The 24,515-nt window shown below is 36.9% G+C and overlaps 1 protein-coding gene across 4 annotated transcripts in view; it reads right to left on the bottom strand.

Moving 5' to 3' along the window:
* HECW1 (HECT, C2 and WW domain containing E3 ubiquitin protein ligase 1) overlaps positions 1 to 24,515 on the bottom strand; it is a 548,017-nt gene that overhangs the window by 66,660 nt on the left and 456,842 nt on the right. For all 4 annotated transcript variants that reach the window (XM_033088739.1, XM_033088737.1, XM_033088738.1 and 1 more), the window contains 2 exons: positions 8,989 to 9,094; positions 7,948 to 8,044 (listed from right to left, as the gene is read on the bottom strand). In XM_033088739.1, coding sequence (XP_032944630.1) covers positions 7,948 to 8,044; positions 8,989 to 9,094 — 203 coding nt within the window. The remainder of the gene's footprint in view (positions 1 to 7,947; positions 8,045 to 8,988; positions 9,095 to 24,515) is intronic.

Genomic DNA, 24,515 nt, shown 5'->3' with positions numbered 1-24,515 from the left:
CAGTCTCCAGACTGTGAGCAATAAGCTTTTCCTGTTTCTAAGCCATCCAGTCTGTGGGATTTTGTTATAGCAGCTAAGACATGCTTACTCTAAACAAACTGAGATAAGCACCATCAGCCACTGATCTGCAGAAGCTCCACACATGACTGTCATTCCTCTTAGTTCCTGACCCTCATGTTCAAGCTGATTTTGCACTCACAATATCACCACAAGCTGCACCCTCCCCTCCATCCATACTCTACTATTATTCATATGACCATCATCTCTCAAATAGATTAATATCATAGTCTCCTACATAGCCTATCTCACACCCCACCTCCAGTCTGCCCATTCTCCACAGAGCAGCCCAAGTGGTCATTAAAAACACAAATGCACCCACATTTCTTTCCTGCTGAAAACTCTTTAATAACTTTTCAAATAAATTTCACTTCAAATAAAATCCCAACTCCTTTCCATTGCTGACATGGCCCCCACCCAAATTTCACACATTCCTGATTTACCCCTAAGCCACACTGGCCTCTTTTACTCTTCATCTACATCAAGCCTTTTCTGCCCTGGGGCCCTTGGGTACACTTTTCTCCTGATCCCCACCTTGCATCTCAGGGATAGTTCAGACTTCAGCATGGTGCCACCTACCTGGAAAAGCCTTCCCTGTATTCTGTCTAGAAGGTAAGTTCTCTTCCCCTACACCAAAACATTATCGACTATCACCGAGTTCTGATCGTCTTTCATGACCCTTAACATTTTCTGTAGCTACATATTTTGCTTAAAAAACAAAAACAAGTGAAACTTGTCTGTCATCTGTCTCTCTTAATAGATTATAAGTGCCATGAGAGTAAGACATATGCCTGTTTTGCTTGCTACTGCATACATAGTCCTAGCACAATCCTGATTCAGAATAGTTGCACAATAAAAGTACTAGTTGAAGGAAAGAATTAATGAATAATGACTGCTACAATGACCCTTAAAGTTAATAGATGTAATTAATCTCTGGGTTTTCTGTCTCCATCTTCCCCCTCTATATGTGGCTTCTTATGATTTGCTGCGGTCTGCTGAAAACAGTTTTCTGAGAACTCATCCTCCACCCTCTAATCTAGCAACTAGCTTTGTGGACCCAAACAGTGGATCCATGGCTCCCTGAGAATAGCAATGGCTGAATGGTGGTCACTCTCCCCACTTGGGGACCAGCAGAAGCAGTAAGTTATTCCTCTTGACAGGGTCATGGGGAGAGGTGCTTTTCTTTTCAACTCTTGGACCTTTAAAAACGGAGCTGACTCACACTCACATCACATACAGGAGCAGGCAGAGGCCAAGTCATATGGAGCAGTGTTCAGCTCCTCGTTCTTTAAAACCTGACCCCTTGAACAGCAAGTTCTTTTTTTTCAAACTTTTGAATTTATTTTATTTTTTAAAGATTTTTATTAAACTATATTAGGTTGGTGCAAAAGTAATTGCGGTTTAAAAAGGTTAAAAATAATTGCAAAACCTCAATTACTTTTGTACCAACCTAATAGCTAACATACAATATTACATTAGTTTCAGGTGCACATCATCATTATTCAACAGTTCCCACCTGGCACTATACATAGTTATTACCATATTATTGATTATTCTTATATTCCCTGTGCTAAAGAAGTGATCACCATGATAAGTCCAGCAGCTATCTGACACCATACTACGCTATCACAATATTATTGACTATATTCCCCATGCTGTACGTTGCAGCCCCAAGACTTGTTTTATACTTGGAAATTTGGACCTCTTATTCTTCTTTATCTTTTTTATCCCTTTTTAATTTTTCAGTTAGAGTTGACATTCAATATTATTTTATATTAGTATCAGGTGTACAGCATAGTGGTTAGACATTAATATAATTTACAAAATGATCCCCCTGACTAGAACCTACCTCACACTATACACAGTTATTACCATATTATTGATTATATTCCCCATACTTAACTTTACATCCCCATGACTATTTTGTAACTACCAATTTGTATTTCTTATTCCCTTCACTTTTTTCACCCTGTGCCCAACCCCCTCCCATTTACCACCCAACAAATCTAGTACCCACTGACACCATACATAGTTATTACAATATTATTACAATATTATTCACTATATTCATTATGCTATACCTTACATCCCTGCAACTACTGTGTAACAACCAATTTGTACTTCTTTATCCCTTCCCATTTTTCACCCACACCCAACTGCCCTCCAATCTGGCAACGATCAAAATGTTCTTTGTATCTATGAGTTTGTTTCTTTTTTCATTTGTTTATTTAAATTGTTCTTTAGATTTCACTTATAAGTGAGATCACATGGCATTTGTCTTTTGCTGTCTGACTTACTATACTCAGCACAGTACCCTCTAAGTCCATCCATGTTGGTGCAGATAGCATGGTTTCATTCTTTCTAATGGCTGAGTAATATTTCATTGTATATAGGCATCACCTCTTCTTTATCCATTCATCCATTCAGAGAAACACAGGTTACCTTCATATTTTGGCTATTGTAAATAATGCTTCAATGAGCATATAAATGAGCATGTCCCCTCAAAGTAGTGTTTTGGGTTTCTTTGGATAAGAACCCAGAAGTAGGATTACTAGGTCCTTCTTTGTCTCTTGTTATAATCTTTGTTTTAAAATCTATGTTGTCTGGTATAAGTACAAGATATTCTATGCTCACTTTTGTTTGTTTTTTTCCATTTTTATGAAATATGTTTTACTATCTCTTTACTTTCAGTCTGTGTCTCTTTCGAATGGAAGTGAGTCTCTTGCAGGCAGCATGTGTGAGAGTCTTGTTTTTGTTTCCATTTAGCTCCCCTATCTTTTGATTGGAGCATTTAATTTACTTACATTGAAAGTAATTGTTATAGGTTTGTGGTTATTGCCATTTTATTATTCATACTTTTTATTTATGTATTTATTTATTTATTTGTCTTAAAGTTGTCCCTCTAACAATCCTTGTACTACTGGTTTGATGGTAAGAAACTCCTTTAGCTTTTTCTTGTCTGGGAAGCTCTTTATCTGTCCTTTGATTCTAGATGATAGTTTTGCTAGGTGGAGTAATTTTGGTTGTAGGTCCTTGGTTTTCATCACTTTGAATATTTCCTGCCAATCCCTTCTACCCTGCAAAGTTTCTGTTGAGAAATCAGCTGATAATCTTATGGGCGCTCCCGTATAAGTTACTAGTTGCCTTTCTCTTTCTGCTTTTAGGATTCTCCTTTTGTCTTTACCCTTTGCCATTTTAATTATGATGTATCTTGGTGTGGGCCTGTTTGGGTTTATCTTGTACTCTATGCACTTCCTGGGCTTCTATATCTATGTTCTTCAGCAGGTTAAGCTTAGGGAAGTTTTCTGTTATTGTTTCTTCCAATAGGTTTTCAATTCCTTGCTCTCTCTCTTCTCCGTCTGGTACCCCTATGAGGTGAATGTTGGTATGCATGATATTGTCCCAGAGGCCCCTTAAACGCTCCTCAATTTTTTGGATTCTTTTTTCTCTTTGTCTTTCTTATTAGGTGTTTCCTATTACCTTATCTTCTAAATCAATGATTCAATCCTCTTCTTTATCTAGTCTACCGTTGATTCCCTCAAAGTATTCTTCATTTCCATTATTGTATTCTTTATTTCTCACTGGTTCTTTTTTATGTTTCCCATTTTAATGTTTCCTATTTCTTTGTTGAAGTTCTCCCAGAGATCACTGAGAATCTTTATAACCAGTGTTATAAAGTATTTGGAACTGTGTTTGACAGATTACTTGTCTCCATTTAGTTTAGTTCTTTTTCTGGAGCTTTGTTCTGTTCTTTTATTTGGGACATGCTCCTTCATCTCCCCATCTTGGCTGCCTCCCTGTGTCTGCTTCTATGTATTAGGTAGGGCTGCTATGTCTCTTGGTCTTAGTAGAGTGGCCTTACGCCTTACATAGTAGGTGTGCTGTGGGGCTTAATGGCACAGTCTTTCTGGTCACTTGAGCTGCGCACTCCAGGTATGTCCCTTGTGTGTGTTCTGTGTGCCCTCCTCGTGTAGTTGAGCCTTGATTGCTATGTACTCATCAGTGGATGGGATGGACCCTAAGGCTCAGTAGTTGTGAAGACTGGTTGTGACTGGAGTGGAGGAGCTGTATTGCAAGGGCTGACCCTAGAGAGCAAGATCTGCCTCAGCAAGGCTCTGGTGCCTGCCCAATCCACCCCTGGGTATGCTGTCCTCAGTGGTGGCTGAGTGATGCTCCAGCTAGTTTGGAAGCTGGTCACTGGGTGTGTCAACCCCAGGGCCACCTGGGAGGGGACTGCTGCAGGTCAACTTCAGCCGCAGCCTGTGCCCTACCCAGGGCCACCAGGCAGGAGCCACAAAGCAATATGCAGATGGCCACCACCTGTACTGTGTTTGGAAGTTCCTCAGGAGACCAAACCACAAACCAAGGCCAGCTGCCACTAGTGCTGGGCTTAGGGCTGCTCAGCCATAGGTACAGGACATGTTCAAGCCAGAAGCTGCTTGTCTGGTTTCTGTGAACCCTTGAGAGACCCCAGGAAAGTCTTCAGTATGAACCAAGGCAGGCAGTTTGTATGAAAAAGTACTGGAAGCTGCTTGGATGTGCCCAAAAGTTGGGTAGGATGGGTTCTCATAATCACCATGGTGTGGTGAACAAACTCACATAGGGGGGCTGTCTGTACCTGCATGCAGGGATGGGGAGAGCTCAACAAAGAAACAATGGCTTCCATCAGCTCCTCCATACTGGAGAAAGCTGCCCCTCCAGCCCTCACCTTGAAGCTAGAGGATTTCAGTTCCTCCCCATATGTCCTAGGCACCTTTTGAGCTGCTGCTCCAGTGCTGAAGCTCAGAGCCAGTGATCCCATTGATGAGTACCTCTGATGCGGTCCCTTTAAGAGGAGTGCCTGGAACTCCAGCTGCCCTCTGTCTCACTCAGCCACAGTCTTCACTAGTTTTCACAACCAGAAATTATAGGGATGTCTCTCTGTGGCACTGGAATCCTGGGCTGGGGAGCGACTGGGACCCCTTGCTCCTTGGGGTGGGAGAATTGCAGCTGAGATATCCCTCCTGATCTTAATGGTCATATGCGGGTGTGGGACCAACCCGTTCTGCATCTCTGCCCCTCCTACTGGAATTGCTTTTCTTTTCCTGCATGTCCTTAGTTGTAGGGTTTCAATTCAGCAAGATTTCAGGTGATTCTCAATGATAGTTATTTTATAGTTTAGTTATAATTTTGATGTGGTCGTGAGAGAAGGTAAGCACAGTGTTTATCTACTGTGCCATCTTGACCAGCTACCTGATAACCAAAGAGCAAATTCTTGCCCTTGTCACTCTGCCTTTTGCATTCCTTGGCTTCTTAGTATCTGATATCATTGTGGGCCAACTGTTTTTAATGAAATATTTGGGTTTTCAACCTGGGATCCACAGGTCTTTTAGGGTCCATCAACTATTTGAAATTATATGCAAAGGTTTATGTTTATATGTGGGGGAAGAGTATAAAATAGTTTTCATCAGATCATTGAAGGAGTCCATAACTTTAAAAAAGTTATTAGTTTCTATACTAGATAACTTCCATGGTTTTCCCAATTCCAACATGCCCTGATTCTAAGTCTCCCCATATCTGGAAAATCATGATTGTACAAATCCACATCGCAACAAAGCCTTTAAAGTTTTTTGGATTTGTTATAATGCAATATTACACAATAAGTCTGAAAAGTTTACTGCTCTTTGGAAATATATTATACTCTTTTACCCCCAGAAACTTTTTTTTTTTTTTACTTTTCAAATTCTTTAAATGAGAATCTAGTGCCTTTGGTGAGTTCAAATTCCTCCAAAAAGTAAGCAGTGAACACATTACTTAGTGGTAGAACCAGTAACATAAAAAATGTTCAAGAGCAGAAGTGTGTTACAAACGTTTTAGGTAATACAACTCCTCTGAAAATCCATTGGAAACCCCCTTAAGATACTAAGATACTGTGAGAGAAAGAGCACCCCATGAATAAATGATCCATATGACTGAATATGGCAGTGCCTCTTGTGGCACACTAATGAAACTTGGGCAGAATTGAACATAAGTGGAAGTGACAATTACTCATGCTAAATCTCAACAGTTCATGCTAAAGAACTTTTATTCACTTTACAAGTAGTTAGTGTTTTCTATCTTCAAATTAAAGGACCAAGTTCTGAGGGGGCAGAGTGGGTACAAAGACAAGGAATATATAAGTCCTGCTTTAAAGAGGTTATAGGAAGACATAAGTACATTATAGAATATAAGAGGTAAGGGGAAAATATATTAGAGGTACAAAAAAATGGTTAAAGTAAAACAAAATTAAAACTAAAGTTAGCCTGGATCACCAAATCTTTACATTTGATATGAGTCTTTAAAATGGGATGACACGTCCTTAACAGAGAAGCCAATCCAAGAAAGGTAAAAGTAGGAAAGGACACAACCTATTTGGTGGAGGTGAGATACCAGAAGGAAAAACAAAAAAAACTAGCACAAGATGGAGAATTAGGTTAAGACTAGACTTTAGAGCCCATGGAAATTGTGTTTAGAAATTTTAACTCTATTTCAATTGCAATAAGAGTCATGGAAGCTTTTTCGAGGAGCAAGAGTGACATAATTTGATTTGTGCTATAAGAAGACAATTCTGGTTATAGTAGGGTGATAAGAGATTTCTTCCAAGAGACCCTTGAAAAGTCCAGGAGAGAAATGATGAGGATCCAAATATTGGCCAAGGCTGAAAGAAGAGAATAAAAAGACTGGAAGAAAGAAAGTGTGGAGGTACATATTTACATGTGGAGATTAAGAAAGAGGGAGGAGATGAGAAGCAGTTTGGAGGATTGTTCTAATTTATACAGGTAAAGATCACCGGGAAAATAGGTGTTAATGAGGGGTAGTGGAGGGGAAAGAATAGTGATTGACATATCCTGGCAGGATTAATAAGGACTTGAATAGCAAAGAGGCTATTTTCAGATGTTGGTGTTTTATTGAGGAAGTCATACAAAGTAAAGTTTTACAGTTGTCAGACAGATTCAAAAGACAACCAAATGGGAGGTGAGTGATTAGGGGCAGTCAATGCCCATATTGCCTGATCCTTTACATACATCCCCATTTAAGCTTCTCCAAAGTGCCCACACTGAGACCCTGTTTCAGTAATGAGGAAACTAAAGGTAGAGGATTGAATAACATGCCTTGATTGTTAATCCCCATGTGAGCAATAATTCAAACTCCAAGAGGATACTCTTAACATCCATGCATCTCAAGTTTTTGAAATTCTGGGTAGTAAACTAAAGGAGAGAGATGTTTGACTATCTTGGTGAGAAAGTGGGATTTAAGTTCAGAGGATATTTTCTCTTTTTATCATTTTGGATATCTATCCCTTCCAAATGAAGTGATGCAGAGTTTCAGAGACACTTGTTCAAAAATGACCCTAATAGACAATAAAATTAAAGTAGTTAAAACATATATGACACTTTTTGTTTACTTGTTTGTTTATTTTTGAATATGGTCATCTAATATCTGGTTTACCATTTAGCAATTATATTTATTGATTTTTTTTCTTTTTAATTAAATTTATTGGAGTGACAATGGTTAGTAAAATTACATAGGTTTCAAGTGTACGATTCTGTATGGTCTTTACATAAATAGCTTTTACTTAAAATTATTTTGCTCCCTTTCTGTGCTTCCCTCTAAATCAGTGGAAATCATTTTAGCAACATACGAATAATATGTAGCCTGACAATATGAGTATCTCTGATTGTGACACTTCTGAGAACCTTAGAAGCATCTGCCCCTTCATTTTGAGCATGCAAATTAAAATTTAAATGCATGAATAAAATGCAACATAAGCTTCTGCGCGCGCTCTCTCTCTCTTTCTCCATAAAGTTGTTGTTCCACCTGGAAAAATAGCTGGAAGATCTGGGGTTAGAGGAGTGAGGGACAAGCCCCTACCTGAGTGCAGGGTTTTTCGCCAAGCTTGGCTGACGCTCTTGCAGCATTTCAAAAATGTTTGGCTGGCGAAGAAATGCCACAATCTTGTCATTATATGCTGAAACAGACAAAAGTGAAGAGTTGTGGTTGAGTCTGCAGCCCAGAGAAAATTTGTCTGATGATTGGAAAATGGCTGCTTGATACAAGAACTAATGCAGAAGTTTGAAGAGCAGGTAGATATTCATCAAAAAATGTAAGCTCTTGAGGGTTTTTTTCTGTGATATAATAGCATTATTATTTTTAAATGATCAAACCAAATGTGAACTAGATCTAAGTTAATCATTCTAATATGCCAGGAAATTAACTGGGTGTTAATTCATTCCTGTGTAAAAGGATGAAGAATAAAGTAGTTCTTCTGTGAGGGGAGTTCTACTCTCCTTCTAACTTTTCTTGGTCATTTTGCCATAGTTATCATAGCAAAATATTATTTATAAGTTCAAAGAAATCCTTTTCTGAGCCCTTGAAACTTATGACCTGTGGCCATGGGTTGATTTCCCAGTAGTGATAATGAAACTATCCAAAGTCAGTTTAGACTCTTGCCTCATTTTCCTTGACATAAGTGGCATGTGTTATGAAAAGAGGTAGCTGAGATTAGGACTGAAGATTGTGTCAACTTATTCCCATATACACAGGGAAAAGAGGTCTAAATTAAAAACTTCATCTAGCAGCAACAAAATCCATCACCTAATTAAGTATGCTCCACTGGACTCAACTAACAAATCACTGAGTGCAGTGAAGAAGAAGAGGGATGTGGGCCTGGAAGAGAGTAGAGAACAGAGAGAGAAGGGATGAGAGAGAACAAAGTGAGGAGGAAGAGAAAAGGAAAAAGAAGCAAAAGGGAGGGAAAGATGGGATTAAGGGTAGAGGAGGAAACGATGCCATAAAAGAGGAGAATAAAAAAAAAACACAAAACAACACAGAATTTTCAATATTAAAGGACCCACAATAAGAAAAACAAAGTTAAGTATTGAGTATCCAGAGGTTCAAGAACACAATACGTACCCAGTGGCAATGACTCATGTTGATGCTGGCTTCGAATAGCAGCTACCAGGCTGTGTCCTGGCCTGGCCAGTAAAGAAGCTCCTCTGTTTCTAGAAACTTCTGAGGCCTAATTTTAAAATAAAATTATTAGCGTTGGAAATATAATCAATTTCAGATGGTCTTTTAATACTATTTTTTGTTTTTCAATATGGAGGTAAAAGACCCTGATTTCACCTAAGTTAAAAAAGCAATAAAGTGACAATCTTCAAAGTGATGGAAAATAAGTGAGTTTTTAAAATATGACTGAGTGGTTGATGTGCTATATTGTGATTTTTAAGAAAGTGATTGGGACTAATGTCATGAATGTTAATCAAATTAATAAACTGAATAGGTGATGTCAGCATTGTGGCAGGGTGAAAAGATCCCTTGGTTTCTTCCCTTAAAGTTACAACTAGTGGGACAACTATAATTCAACAAAGGATCCCTGGTTAATATACAAAAATGCCTGAGAGATCTACACACAGAAACATCTGAAGGTGGGTGTATTGGAATTAGCAGAGAAGGTGGGAAAGGGGGAAGGACAGAGACAAAGGCCACAACACAGACCAGAACCCAATGCAGCCCCAGTTGATGCAGTCGCCAGGGAGGAGTCGGGTGGCGACCCTTGCACAGAAACCCAGAGAGTAGAAGGAGTAGAAGCAACATTCTGGCCTGAGTAGCTGGCATCCACTGCAGCTAAACCCAGTCACAGGCATTAACAGTGTGGCAGCTGTGAACTAGTAGCTGCCATTACCTGCAAGAAGGTAAAGCCACAGACTTGCAAATCTGCCTCTGCTCAACCTCCCATCACCCCCACTTTTGGTGGAACCCAGTAGAAGCAGAACCCTGAAGAGGCAGTGAAGATGCCTTGGATAACACAGCACAACTGGCAGCCTCTGGTTATAAAGAGTCAGTGCCAGAAACTCACAGGCCTGGAGCCCCATTGCCCACCGTATTACATTATGGGGATAGTGCCCTGAGACTGAGATGACCTGGACATAGAGGGGGCACTCACCACCTTGGGGAATATGGGGCATTTTTCACAACCAAGGCAAAACCACCCCCACCAAGATCCTGGAGATTCAGTAGTGCAGTAAGAGAAAACAAAAACTTGCACTATATCACCATCTACTGGAAAACCAATGAAAGACCTCTATCAATCTGCTGAATTGTTACAAGCAAAACACTACTTAAAAAAGAGTTTACAACCTCCAATGCCCACACAGAGAAACAGTCAATCAAGTATCATGAATAACCAAAGTGACAAGGTGGTTCAGAAATAAAAGGAAAAGTCTCTGGAAACCAAACTCAAAGACAAGGAAGACTGTGATTTAAATGGGAGAGAACTCAAGGCTGCAGTTATGAAAAAGCTCAAAGAGAAACAAGAAAATTCAGAAAGCCAGTTAAAAGAGCTCAGGAATAAAATCAATAAAGTACTCCTCAGGAACAAAGCAGTACTTTATTAAAGAGATTAAAACATAAAAAAAGAACCAAACAGAAATTATGGAGCTAGAGAACTCAATAAATAAGATGAAGACTACATTAGAGGGCACTGGAAACAGAGCAGACCAGATGGAAGAGAGAATCTGCAAGTTTGAAGCTGGAAATCTAGAAATGACTCAGGTGGAAGAAGAGAGAGAGAACTGACAATTAAAAAAATGAAAAAAACTCTACAAGAACTACCTGACTTCATTAGAAAGAGCAACATAAGAATAATGGGTATAACAGAAGGAGAACAGAGGGAAAAAGAAACAGAGGGACTATTCAAATGAAAAATCAATCAGTGAGAACTTCCCAAACCTATAAAAAGAACTGGATTCTCAAATTCAAAAAACTAACAGAATGGCTAATTATCTCAATGCAAAAATACCTTCTCCAAGACACAATATATTAAAACTGTCAAAAAATAATGACAAAGAAATAATCCACAAGGCAAGTAGGGGAAAAAAAAGAGTGTAATCTACAAAGAAAATTCCATTAGATTATCATAATATTTTTCAACAGAAACGTGGCAGGCCAGGAGAGTGTGGAATGAAATATTTAAAATATTAACATTTAATTATAACATGAAAGTTAAAGGGGAGAAAAACATTTTTAAAAGATTATAAATTCTGTAATTTGCAAATGAATGCACAGCATAAAAAGTCGTAATTTGTGACAATAAAAACACAAAAGTGGTGGAGTAGAAAGACTAAACTTGCACAGGTGAATGAAGATAAAATGCAATCAGAGAAAAAGGACTATTGTATGTATGAAACTTATTTTTACATAAACCTAATAGTAACCACAAGAAAAAAAATCTACAGCTGATACATGTAATATCATAGAAAACCAACAAACTAAAATAGCAGACAGAAACATAAAGAAAAGAAACAATGGAGATACAGAGCAACCAGGAAAAAAAAGATAAATGGCCGTTGTAGGTTGTCATATATCATTAATCACTCCAAATGTAAATGGACTGAACTCACCGATCAAGAGGCACAGAGTAGTGAGGTGATTAAAAAAGAAGACCCTAAAAAATATAAATAAATAAAAAATAAAAATAAAAAAGAAGACCCAACTATATGTTGCCTTTAGGAGACCCATTTCAGCTACAAAGGAAAACATTGGCTCCAAGTACAGAGGTATAAAGGGGGCAAATGGCATAGCATCCAGAGAAATGCATAGCCATACTTTTATCAGAAAAATATATTTCATGATAAAAAGGTACCAAGAGACAAAGAAGGACATTTTATAATGCTAACAGAGACAATTCATTACAAAGACATAATGGTTATCAATATATATACAACAAACCTGGCAACACCAAAATACAGAGGGTGCCGAAAAAATGTACACACATTTTAAGAAAGGAAAAAAAAAACTGTATTAAAATTCTAATACTCAATATACGAGACCAATAACAAAAGATGAGTATAAGACATGTGTATGCATTTTGTTGGAACCCCCAGTATATAAAGCAATTATTATACTAACAGACCTAAAGGGAGAAACTGACAAAAATACAATTATAGTAGGGGACCTAAATACCCCATTGACAGCAATGAATAGATCATCCATACAGGAAGTCAATAAGGAAATAGCCTTAAATGACATTAGACCAAATGGACATAATCAATATTCATAGAAATTTCCATCCCAAAATGACAAAATATACATTCTTCTCAAGTACACACGGAGAATACTCTTCAGGATAGACTATATGTTGTGGCACAAAACTAGTCTTAACAAGTTTAAAAAGACTGAAATCATACCAAGCATATTTTCCATCCACAATGGTATGAAACTGGAAACTACCTACATGAAGAAAGCTGGAAAAACCACAAATATGTGGAGATAAAACAACATGCTACATACTTCCTTGGGTCATGGAAGAAATGAATGAAGAGGTCAAAAGATATATAGAGACATATGACAGTGAAAATATGACATATCAAAATTTGGGGGATATAGCCACCGTGTTACTAAGAGGGAAGATTATGGCATTACATGCCTACCTCAAGAAACAAGAAAAATCTCAAATAAATAATCTAACATTATACCTTAAAGTACTAGAAAAAGATAAACAAATGAAGGTCAAAGTCATTAGAAAGGAAGGAAATAACAAAAATTAGAGTAGAAATAAATGAAATAAAGAACAAAGCACAACAGAAAGAAATTAATGAAACAAAGATCTGGTTCTTTGAAAAGATAAATAATATTGACAAACCTCTGGCTAGACTCACTAAAGAATAAAAAAGACTCCCCCCCAAAAAAAATCAGAAGTGAAAGAGGGGAAGTTACAGTGGACACCACAGAAACACAGAGGATTATTTAAGAATACTATGAAAGGCTATATGCCACCAAACGTGGTAACCTAGAAGAAATGGACAAAGTTTTAGAAATATATAACCTTACTAGACTGAATGATGAGGAACTGGAAAAACTAAATAGACTGATCATTAGTAAGGAAATTGAAACAGTCATCAAAAACCTCACAAAAACCTAAAGTCCAAGACCAGGTGGCTTAATTGGTGAATTCTACCAAACATTCAAAGAAAATTTAATACCCGTATTTCTCAAATTCTTCCAAAAAACTGAAGAGAAGGGAATACTTCCTAACTCATTTTATGAGGCCAACATTATCCTGATACCAAAACCTAGTGACAATACAAAAAAAGAAAATTGCCAGCCAATATCTCTGATGAACTTGGGGCCAAAAATCCTAAACAAATAACATGATAAAATATAACAATATATTAAAATGATAATATATCACAATCAAGTACGGTTCATTCCAGGGATGCAAGGATGGTTCAATACATGTAAATAAATCAATGTGATGCATCACATTAACAAAATAAAAGATAAAAAAAATCATATGATCATATCAATAGATATGGAAAAAGCATTTGACAAGATAGAACATCCATTTATGATTAAAATACTTCATAAAATGGATCTAGAAGGAAAGTACTTCAACATAATAAAGGCCATATATGACAAACCTCAGTTAATATACTCAATGGTGAAAAAATTGAAAGCTTTTTTTCTAAGATCAGGAACAAGTCAAGGATACCCACTCTTGCCACTATTATTCAATATAGTACTAAAATTCCTAGCCAGAGCAATCAGGCAAGAGAAAGAAATAAAAGGAATTCAAATTGGGAATGAAGAGGTAAAACTGTCACTATTTGCAGGTGACATGATTCTCTACATAGAAAACTCTAAAGACTCCACCAAAAGCCTGTTAGAAGCAATAAACAAATACAGTAAAGTTACAGTATACAAAATCAATATACAAAAAAAGTGGAGTTCCTATATACTAACAATAAAATGTCAGAAAGAGAACTGAAGAAAGCAATCATATTTACAATTGCAACCAAAAAATAAAATACCTAGGGATAAAGTTAACAAAAAGGAAGTGAAGGATCTTTATACTGAAAACTACAAGACATTGTTGAAAGAAATTGAAGAAGACACAAAGATATGGAAATATATTTCATGTTCATGGATTGGAAGAATTAACATTGTTAAAACGGCCAAATTACCTAAAGTAGTACACAGGTTTAATGCAATTGCCATCAAAATCCGAATGGCATTTTTCACAGACATAGAATAAAAAATCCTCAAATTTGTATGGAACCACAAAAGACTCTAAATAGCCCAAGCATTCCTGAGAAATGCAATAACAAAACCAAAGGCATCACAGTTTTTAACTTCAAACTATAGTACAAAGTTACAATAATCAAAACAATATGGTATTAGAAGAAAAACAGACACAGAGACCAATAGAACAGAACGGAGAGTCCAGAAATAAACCCACACATATATGGGCTACTTATTTTTGACAAAGTAGACAAAAACATAACAGAGAAATGAAATTCTCTTTAATAGATAGTGTTGGGAAAACTGGAAAGCCAAATGCAAAATAATGAATTTAGACTGCTATCTGACACCATGCACAAAAATTAACTCAAAGTGAATTAATGATTTGAACATAAGCCCTAAAATAATAAAATACATAGAAGAAAACATAAGCTCTAAATCTATGGGCCTTGGTTTCAGGGGTATTGTTGTGAACTTGGCCCCAAAGACAAAGAAGTAAAAGAAAAAAATAAATGAATGATGTATTTGAAATACATCAAACTAAAAAGCTACTGTACACCAAAGCAACTATCAACAAAACAAAAATGCAACCAACTGAAAGCAAGAAGATATTTGCAAATGATACCTCTGATAAAAAGTATCCAAAATATGTAAAGAACTCATACAACTCACCAACAAAAAAATCAAACAATCCAAAAAAAAAAAAAAAAAAGGAGGGGGGCAGAGGTCCTTAACAGACACTTTCTTCCAAGAAGACACACAGATGGCCAACAGATATATGAAAAGATGCTCAATATCATTAGTTATAAGGGAAATGCAAATCAAAACCACAATGAGATACCACCTCACACCTGTTAGAATGGCTATTATCAATAAGGAAAGAAATAAGTTTTGGAGAGGATGGGGAGAAAAGGGAATCCTCCCACATTGCTGGTGGAAACGTAAATTGATGCAGCCACTATAGGAAACAGTATGGAGCTTCCTCAAAAAAAAAAAAAAAAAAAAAAAAAAAGAATAGATCTATCATACGACTCAGTAATCCTTCTTCTGGGTATCTTCCTGAGAAATTTGAAAACACTAATTCATAAAGATATATGTACCCCTATGTTCATTGCAGCATTATTCACAATTGCCAAGACATGAGAACAACCCAAGTGTCCTTTGATGGATGATTAGATAAAGAAGAAGCAGTACATGTATACAATGGAATACTACTCAGCCATACAAATGATGAAATATTGTCATTTGCAACATGAATGGACCTAAAAGGTATTCAGTGAAGTGAAATACATCAGACAGAAGAGGACAATAACCATATGATTTCACTCATATGTGGGATACAAAACAAAATACAACAAATGCACAAATATACAAACAAACAAACAAACAAAAACAACAACTCACAGATTCGGAGAACAGTACCAGAGAAGAAGGAGGGTCAAATATATGGTGACCAAAGAAGACTAGACTTCTGGTGGAGTATCATAAAGTTTTATACTTGAAATTTATATAATGTTATTAACCAATGTTACTCTAATAAATTTAATTTAAAAATTTTAAAAGAATTTGAATTCTTCCCTTTTTTATTACCAAATACACTGAACAAAGAAACATTTCTCTTCATAAATATGGTAAAGAGGTATAAATAAATTCTAGGTAAATATTATCAACAAAAGTACATTTATAACCCACATTTTCAAGAGGTAGCACTAAACTTCAAAACTAATGTGAAATGGACTTGCTCTTTTAAGCAGCATTTAATACACTCAAATAGCCATTCTTTGTTTCTCGTTTTTTTTTTTTTTTTTTTTTTTTTAATTTTATTGGTGGAGGGGTACAGGACTTTATTGGGGAGCAGTGTATACTTCCAGGACTTTTTTTTTCCCAAGTCAAGTTGTTGTCCTTTCAGTCTTAGTTGTGGAGGGTGCAGCTCAGCTCCAGGTCCAGTTGCCGTTGCTAGTTGCAGGGGGCGCAGCCCACCATCCCTTGTGGGAGTCGAACCAGCAACCTTGTGGTTGAGAGGACGCTCTCCAACCAACTGAGCCATGCGGGAGCTGAGCGGCTCAAGGTAGCCTTCGGAGTTAGGAGCATGGAGCTCTAACCGCCTGAGCCACCGGGCCAGCCCCGCCATTCTTTGTTTAATGCCTATTATTCCAGTTTCTATGCTATCTACTCTTCACATGGTATCTCATATCTTTACAAAATTCTGCATTATTAGATGAGCATTATTAACCCCAGTTTACAAATAGGGAATCTGAGGATCAGAGAAATATCCCCCCACCAAAAATTTTCAACATAAGAATTACAATGAAGTTTCTAAGTAATGCTTGACTGCAATGCACTTATTTACTACTCCCATACAATTAGCCTGCATCCAATATTTTGGTTTTGGTTGGGCATTTTGAGAAAACTTCAGGGAATGAATAACTTTCTTAGCTTAAAACTGGCATTTGTGATGATTAATTTACCTCAATTTTAAATTTTAATAAACCCCCGACGTTCTAGAGCATAACAATGAGTTTTCTACCATGATTCCCTATACAGCTTTTTCCTTATGGCCGCTTCCAAAGTAAACTACTTAAACTGAGGCACTATAAATTTTCCACATTGGAGCACATTCACCAGATATATAGAGTTTGGTGTGGAGTATGACTTATTTTATACTTTTTGGCAAAGTATGCCAAAATAGACTTTAAAAGTATTTAAGAATTTTGAAGATTACTTTCCAAGATGGTTGTAAAGGGCCCAAATATCCAGACTAAAAAAGAAAGTAAATTCTCTCTCTCACACCTGTATATAATTCACTCCCTCAAAATTCAAGGGGTGATGACATCCTACGCTACAAAGTCCAAAAATGTCAAGTCAGTCCCAAAGTGGTGACCTAAAACTAGGCCATGTATGATATTATGATATTTCAGATGACAAAGGAGAACAGATTACTTAGCGCTTCCTAATTAAAGACATGGTAATTGCTGGTTTTCCTTTGGGTCCTACTTCCGTACTCCACACAGACAAAAGTAATGTCCTTTGCATGCAGAGATATGCTACCAGTTCACGGCCTGCATGAGGCCAAATTTGAACTGCTCTCCTGGAAGTAGTAGAGATACAGATCCATCCTTTTCTCTCCTTGTCTTTCTTTTTGCCCATGGCTTACTTGAAAGGTGGAATAGATTCTGTGCCACTTTGGTGGACTTCTCACTGTTATGTCATTAGCACTCAGCTCTGTTCATCTGGTGTAGCCAGACATCAAGATTTAGAAGCTGGTAGTTTTGCAACATCACTGTCCAGTCTCTATTAAATTGTTATAATACAAGGTCATGAAAGAAAGGTTTGCTACTAATTATTAATATAGGCAATATTGAGTCTCTATATTTCTCTTTCTTCTCCATGAATTATTAAATATTTGAAGTCTTTCTGGGACTGAAATGATATGGATCTTTTCCTTGGAAGAAATTATGTCCATCTGACTTAATGTGTGTTTAAAATATTTTAGGTGCTATAGATGATGTATTACAGAATCGTACATCTGAATTCTATGTAACTTTACTAACAATTGTCACCCCAATAAACTTTAAAAAAGAAAAAACATATTTCTGATGCTGTAAGACAGGATTCTTCAAAGACCACTCAGTTGAAGATTATCTAAGTAATGGGTTACAGAAAGAAATTGGGAAGCAGATCTGACAGTGGACCTCAAGAAGGCTTCACTGTGCACTGAACTCAGGTAAGGTCGGCTGTCATACCCCAAGCCAAAGTGTCTAATTGTCGGTGGGCTGCCCCGAAATTAATAGGGCTTTGTAACTGGGAGAGGCTCACTTCTGTTCTTGGCTGTCATAGGGAATCTTGTGTTGGAGATATGCTTTAGTAAATACCGTGTTTCCCCAAAAATAAGACGTAGCTGGACCATCAGCTCTAATGCGTCTTTTTGGAGCAAAACTTAATATAAGACCGGTTCTTATTTTAACCTAAGACCCGGTGTTATATAATATAAGACCGGGTCTTATAAAATATAATATAATATAATATAATATAATATAATATAATATAATATAATATAATATAATACAATACAATACAATATAAATAATTTTTGCTCCAAAAGACGCATTAGAGATGATGGTCTGGCTAGGTCTTATTTTTGGGGAAACACGGTAATGGTGCCTACTTCCTGGGGTCACCTGCTCGCTGGCAAAACTAAGCCAGATTGAAAACTTCAGAAACCAAATGAAGGCCAGCTACTCTGACGGTAGATGAGTGACTGACAAATATGCTGTAGGCTGACTAAGAGTGAGATGAAGGAAAAACACAGGGCGGAGGTAGGGCTTGTGGGGTCACTGAGCCATACAAGCATCTGCAAAGGTAAGGGAGGTGATTGCAAAGCGGTACTGGATGGCCTACAGATTAGAGCTGGAGGTTGGGAGGGTTACATAGAAACATCATTCTCCAACTAGGGTCCAGGAATTTACTGGGATGGAGACAATTTCAGGCAGGGTTGGAGGATATTCTGAGATTCTAAGATTGGGCTAGAATTTAGTATTTAGTAGGGTCCTTGCCATGCTGAAGTGGCCCCTCCTGAGGAATGTTGATATCAACTGAGTGATCGATTTGGATCTCACCGCAAACATGATGCTAAGATTTGCTTTCCTACTGAAAATAGCTAGAAGAATGGATTTAAAACCAGAATTACATTACTCATTGAATTCCCTGGAACTTAACACTTTTTATCTTACTAAGTTTAGCACGTGTGTGTTTGTGAGAGAGAGACAGAGAAAAAGACAGAGAGGAGAGCCCCTAGTGAACATCTCCTCCCCAACACACTATGACTGCTCTTCCATGACTGGGTAAAACACAGTGTGAAGTAAAAACTACTTTTAATACCTCTTTTCCTTTTGATATTGAAATAGCATTAATCATTCAGTGTAAATGTGGAAACTTCAAACATTTAGCTCTCCAGACAAAACAAAACAGATATGCTCAGCAAATAGTTTTCAGTTACTGATAAACAAGCTTCTTTTCTGTGTCACAATTTGGAAGTGTAAACTGGGGTTTTTTAAAGCTGTGATTGAAATTACAAGTTTCAGACTGAATTTTGGTTAATAATTAGCTAATGCTCTACTTGAAAACACTGGAGACCTGATGATTAAAAAAACAACAACAACAACAACAACAACAAAAACAAGTTCAGAGGAAAGGCCCAAATGATGAATTTACATTAATCTCTGGATTCGTTTTGTATTCTAAAAATAGATTGTTAACAAAGTTTTTTTTCTTAAGTAAAAAACGACAAGAGATCTATGTTTGACTTGTTCACCATATTTATAACAGTAAAAAGTGGGCAATAAATGTAGTATACAAAGAAAGGCTTGAGTTATATTAGGGCAATTCCGTATGATAAATATTATAGAAGAATTTTAATGTCGTGGAAACTATCTATAAGCTACTGTAATGGTAAATTGGGATACAGAGCCACAGATGACATTATTCAACTTTTTCACTTCTGTGTGTGCCAGAGTGTTATACTCCAAATGAGTGTTATACTCTAGATAGGGGATTTTAACTTCTTTTCCACCTGTGTCTGTGTTTTCTACACTCATTACATGCTGTTAATAATTGAAAAGTTTTTTTTAGTAAGTATCTAAATTTTACAAACTTCTAACCAAACCTGTAATCAAGTATAAGTTATATGGGATCAAGAAGAGAATTACAAATTTTAAAAAGCAGTGCAGAAATTACCCTCCTTAAAGGAAAGCTTTCTGAATGACAACTTCTCTGTGTCATCAATAAATAAAATGACTTAAAAAAATACATATTTTTTTTTCAGTTACAGTTGACATTCAATATTATTTTATATTAGTTCAGGTGCACAGCATAGTGGTTGGAAATTTATATAATTTATGCTGTGATCCCCGTGATTAGTCTAGTACCCATCTGGCACCATGCATAGTTCTTGCAACATTGTAGACTATATTTTCAATGCTGTATTTTACATCGCTGTGACTATGTTGTAGCTACCAATTTGTATTTCTTAATCTGTTCACCTTATTCACCCAGCCCACCCCCACCCCCAACTGCCCTCTCCTCTGGCAACCTTCAGTTTGTTCTCTGTATCTATGAGTCTGTTCCTGTTTTGTTTGTTTATTCTGTTCTTTAGATTTCATATATAAGTGAGATCATATGGCATTTGTCTTTCTCAATCTGACTTATTTCACTTAGCATAATGCCCTCTAGATCCATTGATGTTGTTGCAAATGGTAAGATTTTATTCTTTTTAATAACCAAATAATATTCCACCGCATATATATACCACTTCTTTATCTAAGCATCTATTGATGGGCACTTGGGTTGATTCCATGTCTTGGCTATTGTAAATACATATATCTTTTCAAATTAGTATTTTGGATTTCTTTAGATAAATACCCAGAAGTGAAATTGCTGGGTCATAATGTAGTTCTATTTTTAATTTTTTGAGGAAACTCCAAAGCATTTTCCATAGTAGCTGTACCAATTTGCAATCCCACCAACAGTGTCTGAGGGTTCCCTTTTCTCTGCATCCTCAGCAACACTTGTTGTTTGTTGATTTACTGAAGATAATCATTCTGAACAGGTATGAGGTGATATCTCATTGTGGTTTTAATTTGCGTTTCTCAGATGTTTAGTGATGTTGAGCATTTTTCGTGTTTATTGGCCATGTATATGTCCTCTTTGGAGAAATGTCTATTCAGGGCTTCTGTCCATTTTTAATGGTATTGTTTTATTTTTAGGTTGAGTTGTATGAGTTCTTTATAAATTTTGGATATTAACCCCTTATCAGATGTATCATTGATGAATATCTTGTCCCATTCAGTAGGCTGTGTTTTTGTTTTCTTGGTGGTTTCTTTGCTGTGCAAAAATTTTAGTTTGATGTATTTCCATTTGTTTGTTTATTTTTTTTTCTTTTCTTTCCCTTGTCTGAAGAGATAGATCAAAGTATCACTAAGAGCAATGTCAGAGAGTTTACTATGTATGTTTTCTTACAGGTTTCTTATGGTTTTGGGTCTTACATCTAGTCTGTAATCAACTTTGAGTTTATTCTTGTATATGGTGTAAGAAAGTGGTCCAGTTTCATTATTTATTTTTTATTTTTGGCATGTATGTGTCCACTTTTCTCAACACCATTTATTGAGTAAACTGTCTTTACCCAACTGTATGTTCTTGCCTCCTTTGTCACAGATTAAATGACGATATAAGTGTGGGTTTATTTCTGGGCTCTCTATTCTGTTCCATTGATCTATGTGTCTGGTCTTATGCCAGTACCATGCTGTTTTGATTATTATATCCTTGTAGTATAGTGTGATATCAGGTAGTGTGATACCTCCAATTTTTCTTTTTTTTTCAAGATTACGTTGGCTATTTGGGATCTTATGTAGTTCCATATAAACTTTAGGACTATTTGTTCTAATTTTGTGAAAAATGCCATTGGTATTTTGATAGGCATTGCATTGAATCTGTAGATTACTCTGGGTAGTTTGGACATTTTAATGATGTTAATTCTTTCTATACATGAGTATAGTATATGCTTCCATTTATTTGTAACTTCTTTAATTTCTTTCTTCAGTGTCTTATAATTTTACAAGTACAGATCTTTTATCTCATTGGTTAAATTTATGTCTAGGTATTTTATGTTTTTTGATGCAATTGTAAATAGGATTGTTTTCTTAATTTCTCTTTATGAGAGTTTATTATTGGTGTATAGAAAGACGACCAATTTCTGACTATTAATTTTTTATCCTACTACTACAGTGAATTCATTGATCAGTACTAATAGTTTTTTTTTTTTTTTCTTTTTGTGGAATTGTTCAGGTTTTCTCTATATAGTATTATGTCATCTGCAAATAATGACAGTTTTACTTTTTTTCCCAGTTTGGATGCCTTTTCTTTCTTTTTATTGTCTGACTACTGTGGCTAGGCCTTCCAATATTATTTTGAATAAAAGTGGTGAAAGTGGACACCCTTGTTTTATTCCTGATCTTAAGCAGAACACTTTTAGCTTTTTCCCATTGCTATGATGTTAGCTGTCGGTTTGTCGTATATGGCCTCTATTATGCTGACATCTATTCCCTCTATTACCATATTGCTGAGAGTTTTTATCATAAATGCATGCTAGATTTTGTCAAATGCTTTTTCTGCTTCTATTCATATGATTATATAATTTTTATCTTTCATTTTGTTTATGTGGTGTATCACATTAATTGATTGGTGGATATTGAACCAACCTTGCATCCCAGGAATAAATCCCACTTGATCATGATGTATGATCTTTTTAATGTATTGCTCAATTAGATTTGCTAATATTTTGTAGTGGATTTTTGCGTCTATGTTCATCAGGGATATTGGCCTACAGTTTTCTTTTTTTTCTTTTCTTTTTTTTTGCAATGTCTTTGTCTGGTATCAGGGTAATTTTGGTCTCATAAAATGAGCTTCGGAGCTTTCCCTTCTCTTGAATTTTTTGGAATAGTTTGAGAAGGATCGGCATTAATTCTTGAAAGGTTTGGCATAATCCACCCGCGAAGCTGTCTGGTCTAAGGCTTTTATTTGTTGGGAGTTTCTGATTACTGATTCATACCATTGTGGTCAGAGAAGATGCTTGATATAATTTCAATCTTTTTAAATTTACTGAGAATTGTTTTGTGGTCTAACATGTGGTCTATCTTGAAAAATGTTCCAGGTGCACTTGAAAATAATGCATATTTTGCAGCTTTGGGGTGAAATGCTCTAAAATATCAATTAAATCCATCTGATCTAGTGTGTCATTTAAGGCCACTATTTCCTTGTAGATCTGTCTATCACAAATACCAGGCCTTGGGTAGCTCTGCCAAAAGCCCAGGACACCCCCAATGCCTGCTTCTGTCTGTTGGGTTCTGTAAGGCTCAGCCAGTGATAAAGCCTTATGTGGCATGTGAGCTGGGGTCTCAGCGACTCAGCAGGGAGTGACAAGGGGTGTTTACTAGATTAGATGTTGATTTGGTGCCAGTGCTGAACCTGGAGCTACTTAGCAAAAGTATCAGAGCACACTAAGGCCAGCCATCGTCCACCTGAGACCTGTGGATCCCTGAGAGTTGTCAAGAAAGAGTGCAATGTGGGTGCGGCTGACTGTTCAAGAAGACATTACTTCCAGCATTGAGTGAGTTGGGTGAGGTCCCAGGGAGTCACCAGTATGGAGACAGCAGAGCTCATCAGGCCAATTCAGATGCAGATTTGGCTGTGTAGGGGAGGGTTCAACACAGAAAAGCTGGTACCCACCTGCCAGCTGCACAGGAGGGAATTCTACACAGGGAAAATGGCGACTGTCCCTCCAGTTCTTGCCTTGACAACTCAGTCATTCCCTGTATGTTTCTGATGCAGTCCGAGTCACTGTCTCTCCACTGGAGCCCAGGGTGAAAGCCTACAAGCGACTAAGTCTGTACCTGGGCCCTTTAAGAGGACATCTGAGTTTCCGTCAGTCTTCTGTCCGACCCAGATAGTCAGAATTCCCTTTGTTTTTCACTGCCAGATGTCATGGGGGCTCATTTTTCCAGCACTAGTGATCTGAGCTGGGGGACCTTGGTGTGGGGCCGGGGTCCCTCACTCCTCCATGGGATGGGGGACCTCCGTGGTAGAGATAACCCTCCTGATTCTCAGCCACGACATACAGGTTTGGGGCTGGCTTCTTCCACATCTCTGTTCCTCCTATCAGTGGCTGCGTCTTTATATCCTTAGGTATAAAGCTTCTGTTCAGCTAGCTTCAGATGGTTTTTCAGGTTGCCTTTTCCATCATTTAGTTGTAATTTTAATGTGGTCACTGCCTGAGGCAAGCACAGAGTTTACCTACTCTGTCATCTTTGGATCCTCTCTCCAATGAAATGACTTGTCATCAAAGAAACTCACTGCAAAGAATGACGAAGAGTGACTTCTGCTTTCAAAGTGAAGAGTCAGTTTCTCTTCCCTGCCAGATTCTTGCCCTTTCCTGCGACAATTACTATTAAGCTTTTTTGTTTGTTCTCTTCCTGAATTTTCTATGACTAATGATTTTGTAACTTGACCAAGATGGTAAAATAAATGAAAATTATGTATTCTGTTATCCTTCATAATTAGTGTTAATTTATATTGCTAATTGAAGGCAAAATTAACATTCAGTGGTTTTCCTACTGGTGGAGAGATGGGATCATATTTATAGCACTATATGCTGTTTCCATATTTCTATATCCATTCTATTTAGACATTATGGGAAGCAATAAGGCCTGTTTTGTTGGTTACTAAATATGAGGTCTGACAATTATGTTCGCGAACTTGTTGCAACAATGTTGCTAACCTGTTTTTATATCAAAGGGACTGTTCATTATACACTTGTACCAACTGGACAAGCAGTTAACCAAGTTTACTATTTGGAAGTGCTGAAAAGG

Source organism: Rhinolophus ferrumequinum, chromosome 20 (assembly GCF_004115265.2).
Source record: "Rhinolophus ferrumequinum isolate MPI-CBG mRhiFer1 chromosome 20, mRhiFer1_v1.p, whole genome shotgun sequence".
Classification (NCBI taxonomy): domain Eukaryota; kingdom Metazoa; phylum Chordata; class Mammalia; order Chiroptera; family Rhinolophidae; genus Rhinolophus; species Rhinolophus ferrumequinum.
The sequence above is the reverse complement of the archived record's forward strand: the minus strand, read 5'-3'. Positions and strand labels throughout refer to the sequence as shown.